Source organism: Platalea leucorodia (genome assembly GCF_965183815.1).
Source record: "Platalea leucorodia genome assembly, chromosome: 1".
Taxonomy (NCBI): Eukaryota; Metazoa; Chordata; class Aves; order Pelecaniformes; family Threskiornithidae; genus Platalea; species Platalea leucorodia.
In genome coordinates, this window is record NC_138823.1 from 159,508,774 (window position 1) to 159,525,878 (window position 17,105).

At 39.1% G+C, this 17,105-nt stretch overlaps 1 protein-coding gene across 5 annotated transcripts in view; it reads right to left on the reverse strand.

The window, feature by feature from the left end:
- RBM33 (RNA binding motif protein 33) overlaps positions 1 to 17,105 on the reverse strand; it is a 108,372-nt gene that overhangs the window by 21,468 nt on the left and 69,799 nt on the right. For 2 of the 5 annotated variants that reach the window (XM_082316147.1, XM_082316149.1), the window contains exons 15-16: positions 14,196 to 14,837; positions 697 to 906 (exon numbers count right to left, since the gene is read on the reverse strand). In XM_082316147.1, the coding sequence (XP_082172273.1) occupies positions 697 to 906; positions 14,196 to 14,837 (852 nt within the window). Of the gene's footprint in view, positions 1 to 696; positions 907 to 9,623; positions 10,040 to 14,195; positions 14,838 to 17,105 lie in introns of those variants that run through there. The other 3 variants (XM_082316148.1, XM_082316151.1, XM_082316150.1) reach the window with 3 other exon arrangements.

The window sequence follows — 17,105 nt, forward strand, 5'->3', positions numbered from 1 at the left end:
TTTTTTGATTCCTACTTGGAAAACCTATGGAGGGTAACAACTTTTCATACTTCTCTGCATCAGCAAGGAAACTTTATCCTTACATGAAGCAGGAAGATTATGGCCAACAGTTCAAAACCAAGATATAATTTAAAAGACAAAATACCAGCTATTTTCAGGGAGTGTGCCAGTTTGCAAATGCAGAAAAGGCACACGCCAGTGCCACCCGAATCCTCTCCCTACCTCCTCCCAGTGCACAATCAGTGCGAAAATCCAGTTACGACATCACCATCTATTTTGAGCAATACCAACTTTGAGGATCGACCAAAGAGCATCCTGCAACAGTCACTGTGTGCTCCTACGTATGCAGGAAACAGCCGGAATAAAAGCTTAAGCACAACTTCAGAACAACTCTTGGTTTTAAAGCCAGAAAGCATCTTGGATACCATCTCCTACAGTAGCTATCTTGGGACGCACGCATTTCCCCCAGGGAGTACTGTGCTGGCCAGAAAGTCAGCAGATGAAACAACCTGCAGGCATCTCCAGTCTGTGCTGGGTACAAACAGGCCTCTCTAGAGTAAAAGCTTTATATGCAATTATGCATCTCCTGGGTCATGCAGCCCTGTGCTAGCAATTGACAAACAGAATGCTAGTTATTAATAGAGCAACACAGCTAGACAGTAAAACTTCTAGCAGCAATATGCATCTAAAAATCACCTTTTTAGGTTGATGGATTCCCTGGATGTTTTTGACTCCTTGAGGAGCTGGTGAATGGATCTGTGCCTGCTGCTGCTGTTGGTGCTGCTGCTGTTGCATTCCCTTTGTCAATGTGACCTTCCGTACTGGCTGCTGTTTCGGCTCCGGGGGTTGTTGAGGCCGCTGGGGCTGGCCCTCTGGGTGAAAAAAGCCAGCATCCTCTCCCCCCTGCTGAAATCAACAACACAACAGGCGGCTCAATGTCCAGGCACTGCAAACCCTCGCCCTGAGCAGCCTCCTGCCACATCCAGCTCGCTCGGCACACAGAGAACGCCCGTCAGTTTGCCTGCTAAAGCAAACCAGCGGCCATGGCAGGCGTGGGCAAGGGCTCAGACTGGAAACTGTGCTTCAGCCTAAAATAAATCCATGGTATCTGAAGAACAGTTTACTTTGTTCAGACTTTATTATAATTACAATGCTCAATAATGTCTTTTCATATACAAAGAAGCAAGGTGTTTTCACCTCTCTTTCCAAATCATTCTTCCTTCCAGGGTTACATGTGAACTATGGTGTGCATTTTGGGGTTTTTTGTTTGTTTGTTTTTAAAAGAGACATACACATTGCCAAAGAAGGAGCAAAGTACGGTGAAGGCTGGAAGAACCAGGCAAATACTCTGCTCATCTTTAAAACTCCAATCTCTCTTTAGTTAAAAACTGGTATTTATTTTGAAGCACATACTTATTCTGCCAACTTCTATACCAGCAGCCTTTTAAGCAGTCTCCTTCCTCAAACACTGCCCATACTTGCAACAGTTCTTCCCCAAGTTTTTCTTTGTTTGTTTTATAAAGCTCCTATTAGAGATATTTATAATCACAAACACAATGAAACACCACCTCAGTGCCTCTCTCATCCAATGTAGCTCTTTTCACTACATCTCTCAGTGCCATCAAGCACAGCAAAAGCATAAGCTCAAAGCACTAAGAGAGAAATGATTCCCTTCCACTGCCTCTACCCAAACAGTTCAGTGTTTTCTACCACCAGACAGGTGATTCTTGAATTTGTGTCCCGCTGTCCAGATCAGATCAATCACTGAAAAACATCCCATGGAGCAAGAGACAGCAGAGGCCAACAAAAGATCAGGTACTTTTGCATCTATAAAGCACATCACGTTATTGCATGGTTTCAACAGCAGTATCTATGCCTTGACTGGATTCCAACTTTGGAACTCAAATGCTAGTGAACATTATAACTGCAGCAGGAAGGCTTTGTCTAAGGCGCTAAACAACCTCAGGTAACCCTGCAAAAGTTCTCAAATAGAAGGCATGTCTAAAGGAAAAAAAAATGATGAAAGCATCTTTATTTACATCGTTTTTTTTCCCCTTTCCTTAAATATTCACAAGTCAACACTTCTTTTGCATCTGTAACGTATGTCACAAGCCAGAGGGTTTCACGCTAACTGACACGTTTCTTGCAGATAAGGAGACAAAATACAAGGCTGCAGAAGGAATAGGTTTGTGGTCTAAGAGCAAGATTATCTTGATTGAGAACATAAATCATTTCCTCTCTACCAGGATTAAACAAAAGCAAAAGAAACACCTATTGAGGACTGGTTACTAAGTCTCTTTGCTATCATTTGAAGAGAAATAGTCCAGTACAGGTGATATGCAAGATAGTCTCATGTTTGCAAGTTCACAGTTCACATCCCTAAATCAAGTCCTCTTTATTATCAAGTATATGCAGGCAACAACTTCTCAAGAACTCAACCACTTAAATCCCAGACAAATCAGCTTCATAACCCCCTTGCACTGTCTACACTTCAAAAGCACAATCGGTCATAGGGAAAACCTTGAAGTTCTTCCCACTTAAGGGCTTTCATCCACAGTGTCCAAAGTGAGAAAGCAATAGAAAACTGCATCTAGCTTTTCCACTTCTAATCACGTTTTTTTCTCTGCTAAACTGAATGGCTCTGTGGCTTCACAGAAAATTTTGTACATAAACCTTTGAGAGCAGTAAATAGTGAGAAATTATAAAGCTTTTCCTTCAGAATCTCTCTTCAATTACTGCTCAAAAATTTAAAAGCAACAGCTCTCCTCCTCTCCTGAAAAACCCAAATGTACACACACAAACAAAACCTTACCAAGAAATCAGCGTTAAATCCTCCTCATTTTAGTGTTAGTTCCAATATCAGCATCACCATAAGCCCTATGCCCTGATCAGGTAATTTCTTTTATTCAACTCTACAGCAGCTGGAAGATGATGAAACTAAAAGGAACAAAAAAATTCTAAGAGGAATTTAAATGCAATAATTGGGAGTTAAAATCTAATCTCTGCTAACTGCCTGCTGTGAAAAACAACCATAAATATTTGCAGCCATTTCTTTCCAAACCAAAAAGCAATCCCAGCACATAGGAAGAGCATTTGAGAGCGAAGCCCTCAGGTACAAACCCATCGAACACGCTCATTACTGAAACTTCAAAAGCAAACAATCATTTCCCATAAAAGGCTAGGATGGCCAACAACCACCCAATATTTAACTACCAAGCCCAATTATCACCAAATAAAACTGTATAAACTAAATACACAACTATAACAGAGTTAAAGGCATAAGCACACAACATTGGTTCACACTGATGAAAAATTTGACGGGGTTTGTTCCCTGCTGGGGTCTCAAATGCCACCTTTGGGTTCACTGCTAGCATGATGCTCCTGAAAAAGTCTGAAAAGGTGGAAACCTCTCCAGACTTTTTAATGAATTAATACATTTCAGAAATAAGAAAACCTATGCAAAACAATAGAGAGTCCACAGGGGAAGAAAAAGGGGATGGAGCAAGGTCTGCTTGTTCCTGCAGCAAGAAGGAAGAAAGGGCAACTGGATCAAACCCTTTCTTTATACTACTGCTCTGAACATCTACTGCTTTTTGAGATGACTTGCAGAGGAAGTGCAGCACCACTTCTCAAGGGAGGTCCGAGAGCAAGCGACTTGGTGCTCGAGGACGAACAGTGCGCCCTGCAAGCCAGCAATATATTGTTTCCCGTCACAGGTAGCCCTGGCTTCAGCTGAAGACAAAAGCTGGTGGTTTTCTTAAGAAAATGAAAACCAAACGTAGACTCCTAGGTCACTATGTGCCTAACAAGCAAAACAACACAGCCTCAGATAACACATTTTAGCACCCATTCTTTTTTCACTGGTTAAAGACATGACAGCGCAAGGAGAAGCACTGTCTGAGCCAAAAGGAACAACCTATGCAGTAGTATTTAGTGGCAAATTAGATTCACCACCAACATCATCCTTTAAACTTCTTCTATGCAAGACAATTAGTGGCTTCTTCAGGCACATCCATGAAGAACTAAGTCAAGCAGAACACCCACAAAGAGCTTTTAACATCTGGACTTAAAGCTATAAAACCTCAGAACATTACTTACAGGTCACATGCTCATATGAGACCATTAACATTTTGGAGGAAAAGACATATGATTGTAAAGATGACCATACATATGTTGACTCCTGATTTTCACTCATGAGGTATACAATAAGCTGGCACCCAGAAGGTAAATCAAAACACACAGCAAAGCTACAGGCAAGCAGGTAAGTGAACTGAAGCTGTATTGCAGAAGCTACCCAAAATGACGCCTAAATCAGAGAAGCTAAATTGCCAGCATCTCTTCTACTTAAAATGTCTCAATTCTAGCTCATTTGAAATCAGCTTTTGCTTTTCCTAAAGACAATTTCTGTATTGCTCATTTTTCATTAGCTTACATCACTGCCCTCCCCAAATTTAAACATGTAACAACAGAAGGAGGTGTTAAAATTTGAAGTCTTCTCTTGTCCAAATACATTTTTATCTGTTTTTTTTCTATAGCATTTTGGGATGTATAAGGCAACACTACATTTTTGAGATGCATCTATTCATCATCATGGCCTGCCTCATACAATTTGATGTACGAAGTGTTGAAACCAGGTAGAATACTTCTCAGTCCACCAGAGAGACCTAAGATTGATGGATACAAGCTCTGATTTTATACTGCAAATTTCCTCTCAAGTCCTCTGCAGAAAAGTGAATTTCCATTCTTTGTCTGCAAACCAATAAAGGAAGAATGTTTTTCTGTTATTGCCTGCTGCTTAATTTCTATATTACAAATCATTCTGACCTTCCAGCTCTGAATTTCCAAGTTTTATAAAAGGTCTACCTTCCTAACATACAGCCAGGAACGAGTTCTCTTGAATGAAACTTTACCATTATTCGGTTAATTCTGGAGTAACGAAAATGCCTTTAAGTGGCAGGAGTTCTGTTTAGGGGAAAGTATAAAAACTACCCTTCAAATTTGAAGTACTGCAAGACTGTTAGCAGTGCCAAAACGACAAGTTAATTTCAAACACTGTGTGTAATTAAACAAAACTCAAAAGATCAAGGCAAAAGGGTTTGATCTACCTGGTGAATTGTTCTCAGACTTCTACTGTGGAAAAGTCTGCACAGTTTGATCTGAAACTGGACTAACAACACAGAGAAATTACGCCATTCAATGGCCATGAATTTTAGAACCGATTCCCTGATACTTATCGAGGCTGTTCTGCAATAGTGAGACCCTCTCACTATACATATATAGAGTCAGTGTTGTGTTTTGAGAAACGTAAGACCATTCTGTCAAATATGAGATCACAAATTCTAAAAGCAGAATTTTATGAGTGACTGCTTGAACTTAGCAAGCTGAAGCTCTCTATCATAATCATTATGACAGTTTTACAATGAAGTTTATTTGCCACCAACATTAGCAGGACAAATTTATTTATAACAAATGCTTTAAAATGTACTGATAAAAATGCCTATTGATACTGTCAGAGCTGCTTGCAATTTGACAGATCAAATCTTATTTTCATTCTTAAACCCCATGAAGGAATGGTATCACCAACTTGCATTCTGTAGTGAGCAAATTGATTAATCCCCCTCTATAGAAATCTCAACTCTTGATTACACCTATCAGACGTTAAGCAGCATTATTCTAGAGTGACAACACTTGACAAATTCCCAAACCATTTTTCTCAGCCTTTGTGGCCCTGCTAGCTTGTATTAACCCTGATGAAAAATTAATTTTCCTTATCTTCGGCTAAACCCCAAAATCCAAATCCGCCAAACTGGCAACTCTTTCTGTAAAGGTATTATGAAAACCTCTAAAAGATTAATTGCATGTCTTCAGGTGACATTAAATTAATTTCTGTACTCGTGACAGACATTTGATACTCCGTACTGAGAGGACAGATAACATTGTCAGGATACACAGAAGGACAGTGGTGCAGTGTCCCAGGGCAGCCTCTTATGAATTCTCCTTTCGATAAGGCCATACCTCACTGTCATTGGCACTGTTAGTGATCTTGCAGCCCATAGACCTCACTGCACAGGTTTCTATTAACTACGACAATGCTGTGTCTATCCATGTAATCTTTATAAAGCTAATTCAAAATCACCCAATAGTAAAGGGATGCGCATGCTGGATAAAGCACTTAAAGGAAATAAACTCTGGTTGATTTGTGTAAAAATAACAGAGAGAAGCAAAATGTTTTCTCAGATGCACTATAACTCAAATTCTCTGTAGCATGATGAAAGCTTAAATCTTGCAGGGAAATCTCAATCCAAAAATGTCTTGTAATCGATTTCCTTTAAGAAAGGAGAAACCCCTCATCTGTTACCAGTTTAAGTCAATATTTCTAGAAATCAGTACCTCTACAGTATCACACTAGATAAGAAGGGAAAAACCCCACCCTTTAGGTTATTAAATTCATCTTCACTTCAAGGACAAGAGAAATTACTATTCATCAGCTATGTAGTATGTAAACTTGTATTTTACTGACACTGCAATTGACTACAGTAAAAAAGACAGACATCTACACAGCCAACTGTGAGCCCCATGTAACAAAGAAAAAAGCAGTAAAGCAAAAACCATGTAGAGCAAGAAAGACTGTCATCTAATATATACGAGTATTTTCTAACCATGATTATCAGAAATGTATATTAAAGACAAACCCCTAATAATTAACTATTTTGACTGGTGCTCCAAATGCTTTACCACTTTGATACGGCCAGTTGACAGACTGGGGACCGGGAATAGGAAGCCTAATCATTTGCCAAATATCCCACGACCAAGTGACATGACCAAGCACTCTTTCTGAACAGTTGAAGATCTGTTTTCAATCTGTCAAATGCCAATGGGAAACACCTGGATACCTTTTTAAAGGCCTTCTAAGACCTTTAAAAGTCTTTTTTTTTAAATTCAAGAATAGCAGTACTTAAAGAAACTCCTGCTGTCTAGCCAGGCTAGAATACACTATGAATAGAAAACTTATCATTAATAACTAGCTTAAGACATACTAATGGTCTAGTTTTGACTCAGAGTACACACAGAAATAAGCTACAGACTACAGAAGTGGTGGAACAACCAAAGCATTCCCCAATCACACCTGAAAAAAAAAAAGACACTTCTGGTGCTGGCCAGTGAATTATGGGTTATTTTTCCCAGCCTAAAACTTTTGCATGGGGCAAACTTACCTCAAACAAGAGCACCCAGACTAAGCAATAAATAAAATGCAGAAACGGTTCCCTTCCTGTGATAAAAAGACACTGCTAAGCTGCTTCAGCAAGCCATGATGTGATGACTATCTTCTTTTCTGTGCCTAATGGTGTATGAAAAGTCAGAACAGCAAGAAGAAAACATCTTGTAAAAAAAGCAGCTAACTCAATTTAATCCCATGTACTAATAGAATTCTTACCTTAAGTATCTCCTCATCTGCCGGAGGAGAACTAAGGCATGGAGAAGGACTGGCCAAAGAGATGTTAGAGAATCCTAGCCACACCCATGCTACACTGAAGTTTTACCAGGAATGACAGAAACACAGTTGATCAGATGTCAAATCACAACATGTTTGTCTAGTACAACTACCCATCAGTCCATTATGAAAAAAATACAAATTCTGTGTCAAAGGTATGGCAAAATCAAGGTTCTGGACTGGATATGTATATTATTCTCAGAATTACAGACAGAAACATAAAAATGAAGGTAAAATACATGTTAGATGTCAATAAACACATTTTTGAGCAGTTTCCAGGTTCCCTTTTCAGTTGCCAGACTCCGGGATAATTTTTTGTATAGAGAATTTTAGCGAGGACTGGACACGCAGAGAAATCACCAAGAGAAAAGGCTTCTGTTGGAAAATATCAGCGATTCAAAACTTCTGACAGCCCAAAGCTCCTGAAGGAGCATTTCTCAGCCGGACACCAGCTACGGCACAGAAAGCCAGTACTGAATATCAGAAACTGGTACAACTGGAGCTTCCCTTTTTGTGCCATGTCTAGTTTTTCTAGTTCATGTTCCTTGAAGCTTAAAACTAACGGCAAGTTGAATCCCTCTGGTGTGTTGCCCTAAGCTCCCTGTGCAGCCTTGACATGGACAACCCGCTTCACCTCCCTCCCCAGCCACTTACAGTGGCAGGATTCTCCCGACTCAGAGCCACACCTCTGTACTAAAGGTCTATTCCAAGTGCTCAAACCTGAAATACCGTTTAACAAAGGCATTTGTGACTTCTCGAAATAGTAAATTTAAATTGGACAAATCTGCGTGTTTCCCTCCCAAGTTCGGAGATTGCAATCAACCGATTTTCATTTGAAAACTAGCTCTTTCTCTTTGCAATGTACTTCAACAGTTACAGTTGCCTTTAGTCATTTCCCATCATGAAACTGGGCTACTAGACTCTCTAACACCAACATCGTATCAATATGAATTTTGCACTATAACACGATGGCAGAAAAAGTCTCCTTTGAGACTTAACACAAGCGACAAGCAATACCAAACACCTTGCTTTCAGGGTGTTCGGGAGGAAGCAGCACTCTTCAACATACAATTTAAAAGTCTCCTGAGGAAAAGGAGAAACCTGTTCTGCAGTCTATAATAGGAAATACTTTATTGCACTTTAGTTCCAAGTTATCCACAGCAAAGTTAAATTCAATTTAGGTAGATATCTCTTCCCCCTTTCGAGGATTTTATTACAAACCCATAAAAAGTACTATCTGCGTTTGGTGTGGTTGTCACCTTAAGTCCCTCTAGTTGCTAAGTGTGTCCACATATGCCCTTATATTTCATTTTCCCAGTAACCAAACACACCCCAACCAGTACAGCATAGCCCACCTCACTACCCCCAAGCCACGAAATACTCTGTCTCTATAGGGACCATCCTCACTGGAGGTCTGGGAGGGCAGGGCTTATTGCTCATTTACAAATGTTTCATGAAAATACTATGCCTTTTTTATAATCTGAATATCACGGGGCTCCCTGACTTCCTTTTTCCATCTGTTTTTTTTTTCTTTTTTTTTGTTGTTTTTTGTTTGTTTGTTTGTTTGATTTTTTTGAGGTGGAAGTAAGAAATTCATGTCCATTTGTGAAATATTTCCAGAGTGAAATCTTGCAGGTTGTGGCAGGCGAAGTCCTTTTTCAACAGCATTTACATTAGCACTGGTTCAAAGGTCTGGCCCATTTTGATACTCTCTAAATGACAAACATGGCATCTGGGCATTCAGATACCATGGTTTCTGCAGCATCTTCAGTCCGCTCCTGATAGAATATGGACATATCCGTACCTCCTTCAAGTACTGGGATACGAATAAACTGCAATGCTGTTCTGCCTCTTAAGAAATAGTACGGTATGCAGCGCGAGTTCCTGCGCTGTTTCTCGCAGCCGGTAGGGCTGCAGAGCCGGGTGAAGGGCTCCCTCAAGAACTTGTCACGCAAATGCCAAAAATCTTTGTGTTTGTCATTCCTGACATATTTAGATGAAAGGCACTATAGAGCTTTCAAGTCAAATATTTTAATTAAACTTGAACATACACATGCAAGCAGAAACAAGTACAAACATTGAGCAAAGTTGGTTGATAAGGTTACATTATCAAACAAGAATCATCTTAATCAGTATCTTTTTCCATATTTAGAACTCCATATTCATCTCTTACACGTCTCAGTTACTCTAAAGATGAATAAAGCTGTCTATCTTCCATTCCAATTCTCTTTTTACAATCCGAGGATGTTTTTTGTGATAGGCTTTTCGAACAAAAAGAACTTGCCAAATCTTTCTTCAAGCTTTTAAGATGAAGCATCATCTCAGGTTTTCAGGAATTACGATCACTAGTAAGATACTGCTTCTAATCCAACAGGGAACACTGAGATTTTTATGTATTTTTATACATATGTATTTATGAAAAAAGCTCATTGTGCAGCTTTCCACAGAGACAAAGATTGGTGTGTTCTTGGTGCAGCATAAGAACCAGCATTTTCAGGCCTTTGGGACAGACACACATCTCTCTGAGCATGGCAGGCCATTTTCTGGCTAGAGAGAAATCACCCAACAACAATATAAGACGACTGAACGATACAGAGATTTTAAGATATTGCCATTTCCCACAGAACCTCCAACTAAATGAAAAAACATGTTTAGCACATTTCATATGATCTTAAGATATTTAAGGTTGTAGCTGGCACAAACCTGTTCTTCCAGGACTAAAGACACGTCTAATATATTAGCTTAAGGAATTCAATTGCACTTGGTACTGGAACTATTTACCAACAGACGGATCACAGAGAACCCAAATGAGACCACCACAAACAGCCAACGTGTTAGAAACCATGCTCCATCAAGAGGGAGTGAAGGACATGAGTGCTCAGAAACAGTTAAGAGATCTTTAAAGAGAGAGACAGCCACGAAGAGGGATATAAATTCTTTCCCATGCCTCTTGAAGGATAATATAATTATTCATAGATTCAAAATTGCACCAAGAAAATGTGGTTTGGTCACTGAGAAAACTGGCCAAAGAAACCTCCAATAATGAGATCTCAGAAAAAGGTTGGTCAAATCTGTCAGGAATGCTACAGAATTCATTCTCCCTTCAAGACAGAATAAATTATTTCTACGGTCCTTTCACCCCTATTTTCTGTAATTTTATGATCACATTCTTAAGTGATTTATTAGGGTGTTTCTTCCCAACAAACAACATTCTACAACCTCACTGAGTTTATTCTTATGCATATCTTTAGGATTGACTTCAGGCTCCTCACCAAGCCAGGCAAATCTCAGATGTTTTCTTAGTAAAATATACTCGTATGAATACTCAGCAAATGTGTTGAACTCCTATATCTGGAGAGGATGGCTCTGAAGACATGCCACACAAACCATAAAGAAGACCAGATCCATCAAAAGACTTTTGTGCTTCCATGAAAAAAAAAAACACCAAACCTCAAAATCCACCTGCTAAACACTAAGTACTGTCTCATTTTCCAGGAACATAACATTAAAGGAGTAATTAAAATTGAAAACTATTCACTGTACTGCCATTCCTGCATAAATTACAGGAGTATTAGAAAGGGATGGGCACATCAGTATTGGGGGGGGGGGGGGGGGGGAAGAGAATTTGTTTTAAAAAGCATCAGACAATATCTAATGATGGTACCTAACATATGTCTGGTACCTAACATATGTCACCTTGACATGCAGACTTAGTCTGACATACTGGAAATACTAAATAATTTTCTACTTTCTTTTCTTTAAGTATAAGAAGCCATAAATTAAGGCATCTTATGCATCAGATAAAGTGGAAAAATTAAAACATTTCTTGGAATTTAATTAGTAATTCTTACAATTCCATAAAAATACTTAAAAAGCAAAATCCTCTGAACAGAGAATTTTGTGGAAACAGATGAAAGACCATTTTATCTTCTTAAGAAACAGGGAATAATTCTACCTGGAGGTCAGAGATCCTCAGTAGTACTGCAGTGCCCAGCAACACAAATAAACATAGTCAGAAGCTTAGACTGGGAAAGAAATTGCCCACAAGAGAAGAAACCATTCTCTTCTGACAGTATTTGTACACCATAAATCTCACCAATACACCAAGTATATCTCCTTGACTGTTAAACAAAAAAACATCACCAGCAACAACGCAACACTATTTAATCCTGTTCTATGGATGGTCCTACTCAATCTAGAACAGTCCTTGCTACCAGCTCCTGTTTTAGGTCAATTAGCTCTGGACAGAATTAGTACGGGTCTGGCCTGAATCAACTCCTTCAGCTGACACCTCTACTATTGTGCTGTACCATGGCTGGCAGGCTGAAAGAGAAGGGACTTTCCAAGTCTCTACCAACACGCATATCAAGAGTGCTTTGAAAAGGAATGTGCGTTGAATCGCAAGCCATCTCACTCACACATGGGTATTCGAAACACCTCTGCACAAAAGAGCTCTAGAAAGGAAAAAGGGTACAAGTGATTAAACCGAGAGCAATGGCAGGGCTGCCTAACCGCAGGATCAAGTCAGAGCGTATAGATAAGAGATACCAGCCACCCCTTCAGCCAAAGGCAGGGAATTAGAGGAAGCACTATCACATGCTAAGGAGAACAGCTAAGAAAAATGAGATTTGGCTTTTGCTTTATATTTAGGGTTGAGGCAAAAGTTGTGAAAATAAATAAAGCATGTGGCAGGAATAAGCACTAAAAATGGAAACTAAATGTGATTTGTGATCTTTATAGTATACAGAGTGCAAGCAGCTTTTAATTCTTCTTTAAAATCCTATCAAAATAGACAAGATTGGTCCCCCTGCTGCTCAATTTTTTCTTTTTCCTTGTGTGGTCAAAGAAATAAAGTCATAGATTTGGCTTGTCACTAACTGGTTAAAAATTAATCAACTATCTTGTCAGTGTTAAACAGCTAATTGCAATGCTTGCTTTTATTCTTCCACAGTTGGAAGAAAAACTTAAAATGTCCATGGCAATATGAAAGAAGTAACAAAGGCTACATGTAAAGAACCTACTTTACCTTGCTGAAACTTCAGTAGCTGAAAGTTAAGAAGGACAGAGCAAATCTGCTTTGTATACAATGAAAGAGGGGTTACACATGCATTTAACGAAGCTAATTGCTCTTGCTTACCATAAGACTTATTGAAACAAATAACTTACGGTTTTCTGAAATAGAGCATTATGATAAAAACTATTTCATTGAGAATGCTAGTTTGGGCACTGATACCCATTTGTTATGAAGAGCTGTATACAGTGGTGACTGGCATTGTTTTGTCTCACCACATAATAAAAAGTTGTGCATGACTGCTTTATTCAATTATTCATGATAACAAACCTGTCATACCTCTTGCAGGCCACTGGGATTCCTGCAGACATATTCAAAAATAAATATTTTTAGCCCAACAGAAGCAATTTCTTTGAACTTCTTGTACTTTATTCTTCTGTACTTAAGTTACCATGTCTGAGGAACTAGACATCCTCCAAGTCAGGTTGTCATCAGCTCTATTTAGTCAATAACATCCTTTATGTTAATATTGTGAAAGACCACATGGTCATTACACAATTCACAATTTTAAATGTATTTAAGTTTTATGAGCTGTAGGAAAGCATTTATAGAAAGTCATTAAGACTTTGGCATTTCAACTTCCTCTCCATCTCTACAGAGTAAAGCGGAGCCTCGAAGGCCTTGTTCAGTCCCTGTTAACACACTGTTCACTTCGTCACAGATTACAGCAGTTCTGCAAGTTTCTCTAATTAATGCTTTGAATAATTTAAGAAGCTTTCTTCCAAAAAACACCTCCAATATACCACAGCATTAAGCCACATCACATCCTTCTTTCTTCCTCAGCATAAACCCAAGGACAGATTTCACACTGATAACACCATCTTGCTATGTCCCCTCATCTCAGTTTCTTCAGAGCTGTAACAAATTAATTTGTCTTTTCATTAAGACAGAAGAAATTTGGTTGAGATACTTTCTAACCAAAGCCCCAGATCTTAAATATGCACACTGCCATCAGGACCAGCATTGTGAGTCCTCCACAACACTGGTGCTCAAGGGACACTCTGCAGATAATAGACCCCTCATCAAAAGATAAGGAAATCTCATTTAGATGCAGAAGTGAACTGGTAACATTTTAAACCCAGCCTCTAACAGAAAGCATCCCCCTCCAATATACTGCTTAAATTAGTTTCACAACACACTTCCCAAGAAAATAAAAACAATCTTCCCTTGAGTACAGAAACCACACTAACACCAGCACCTGCACACAACTAAATTAGGTGGCTTTAACTACCGACTAAGCAGAGCCTAGCTTTTTAACCGAACCTTAAAAACAGCCATCCAAATCCTCTTCTCTGACCAATTATCAGAACTGCCAACTGTAAGCAAAAGGAGCTCATTTGAGGAGTCTTTCAGACTCAAGTTACAATGAACTTAAAAGAAAGGACTATTATATTTCAATGTGATTTCAGTGATAACGGCCTGGCAGTAAAGCATTATAGCAAACATCAGTTGCTGAATAACTGCTAATAACTTACAATTCTGAAAATATAAAATATGGATTATTAGGTCTGCTAAACCTGCTACTTCCCTCGTCAGCTTAGACCCATTTTTTATTTTGGGATTACACGGTATGAAACACACAAAAACAAACGACGACGACACACACACACGAGATGAGCCTTGGAAACTTACCCCTCCTGACAACTTAATCACCCTGACTTTGCTGCCGACATGGGGCCCATCTCCACTACCACTGTTTGTCCGCTGCATGACAGTCCTTTTCACGCCAGGTTTCAGTTCCTGGGGCCTTGCTTGTGCCGAAGCCACTCGAGCAGCCTGCGTCGTGGGCAGCGATGCTGCAGCAGGTTTTGTCTGTAATACTTTCTGCGGCGTCTGAGGCTGACTCGGAGGTACTGTCCTCGTCTGCCGCAGCTGCTTCACCGGCTTCATCTGCTGTCCTTGATACTGCATATTCGCCCCGACCTGTGGGAAATCTGTGGGTTTGGGTTGGATATTTGGAACTACCATATCTTGCTTTTTAACAAGGAGTCTGTTTTTCACATTTTGCCTGGTCTGTAAGCCAGAGTGGGGTATGTAAGGGCTGCCATTGGTGGGGAACTCAGAGGAGTCGTCCTCCTGCTGCATGTAGGACTGTTGCGTAGAAGGTTGCTGCTGCTGCTGCTGCTGCGCAAGTCTTTCGAGCAGTTCCCTCTTTCTAGCACCAGCCTGCTGCTGCCGTCTCAACTCCTTCTGCTTCAGAATTTCTTCTCTTAGACGCTTCTGCTCCTCTATCTTCAAACGATACAATCTAGTTTCTTCATCTTCCTCTGGATACTACAAAGGAAAACACAAATGGATTTATAAAATTCTCAACAAATGCCCAGCTTGGTCAAAACATTACATTTTGTTTCAGATGTTATAAAGCTATGACTCTCTGAAGAGCTTTTTAAATTATCCCTGATACCAAACTAAGGCTATTAGCAGAGTATATCTGGTAAGGTTTATTTGCTATTCATTACAGACAAACAGCTCAAATCTTGTTTAGGACTTAGATACACTACTTCCTAGATGGGGGGGGCGGGGCGCGGGGGAGCTTTAATACCAGTTGAGAAATCTTATCAGAATGCTAAAAAAAAAAAATAAAATTAAATTTTACAAATTGGAACTCATTTAGAAGTTTCTAAAACCAATTAAACTATTAATATAATTCAAGATATCAAAATATGTTTCAAATGGAAAGTAACAATACGGAGGCAACCCACTGTCACACAGGTTTTATCTTGCTCTTTTCTGACAAAGTAACAAAAGGTAGGGTGGTAAATGACCTGAAAGGCCCTGATTAGAACTATTGATTTTTCTCACAGAATTTTCAGCCTGATCTCAAACTCATTTGTCACACAATAATTGGTTATAATGAACAGCGCAAGTCAATCTCTCTGACCTTGAACTCATGCACTCTCTTCAGAATCAAAATGTTGCCAAACGCAGTGTTGGAATATTAATGGTATATAGAGAATGCCTTTAATATTCCAGCCCTGGGCCCTTCTGAAATATTACACACCATCAAATAACGCTTCTAAAGATTCTTCAACTTTGGCACAACAGGTTCTTATGAAAAGCAGTTTGAAATGGGTAAAAGTCAAGGAAATGCAGATTCTCATCATCCTAGAAAAAAAATCAAATTGCTTTTGTGATACAAACACATTCATTTTTCAAAATTACAAAGCATACCTTTTCATTATGTTATTTTTGATTTCCAACAGTTTGAAATATTAAGTTAGAGACTTGTAGAGACTGCTTACAGATGGTAACGAGCATAACATTCTACTATACCCTAACAAAAACAGGCTCTCAAAGTAACAATACTTTGCATTTTCGTAAATTCCAGCATAAAGAATGCTAAAATGTTTCTCACATACTGGGAATCCGTGATGAAGTTATTCACCTTGCAGTAATTGGGTGCAAGCTCTTGTCAACACAAATGCCATTTTTTGCACATACAGGACCCAAATGTGCAACAATTTTTTTTTTTTTTTTAATTCAAGTGCTTTTATCCCTGGTACATCCCAGCATCCTCCCCAACCCAAGGAAAAAAAGGGCAGAACGGATCCCACCATAAAGTTTGTTCACAGATATAAAAGCCCAGTAGAGCAGTATTTGTACTCGCAGAATCCAGATGCACAAATCCTGAACGCTTGTTTCCTTCAGATATAACTGCTTCTTCCCTGAGCACCTACTGATAGGGATTATTCCCACAGTGACTACAAAATAGCTGCATGTCTCACGCTAGAATTCAAGCCTAAACAACGGCTAAAGTAAGACTTCAACAAAACTGGATTTTTTTTTTTTTTTTTTTTTTTATTATGGGCTATAGTTCTGAGATGAGGTCTGACAATGTCCTTTTTAGGAGAATGCTTCATATACCAAAGGGTTCTGATCTTCCTCTATACTTTTCAGACTACAATGGTAATGATTAATGGCTAATCACTGTAACAACTAGATTACAGGTCTTCACTGATAAATGGTAACAGGAACGTACTTCTACAAAGTAAAATGGGCAGTAGTAAGAGACTCAAATATTTCATCTTAAATTGAAAACTGGAGATGATGGATTGTAGTAAAAGAATAAGGCTCTTACAAAATACAGCAAAAGGGTAAGACGCTTAAATATAGTTTGCATAGGATGACAAAATACAGATAAGCTCCAGATAGGAGGAGGAGGATGTGCTGTTATGCAGATCCTGATGCAAAGAATAAAATTTTCAGTCACTTTCAGAAACAGTAAATATCTCAATTACTGAAATTGTCCAAACACAAAACCTCTTCCACTTAATGAGTTAGTTTTTTCACTTGCTTTGCTTTAGATCATAATAGTCTACATTTTATCTAAATGGGTTTGATAGATGCCAGTGAGCCAGTACCAAATTGACCTTCAGAGGTAGCACTATATTTTTTTTTTCTTTATTTTCAATTGAGGGTGTCAATACCAGCAAGAATCTGCATGAGACCAGCTCTTCTATCAGCTGTCCTCTATTATCAGGGACTTGTCTCCTCATATTATCATCTAACCAGTTCTGAATGCCTTGGAAGATGTAGATCACA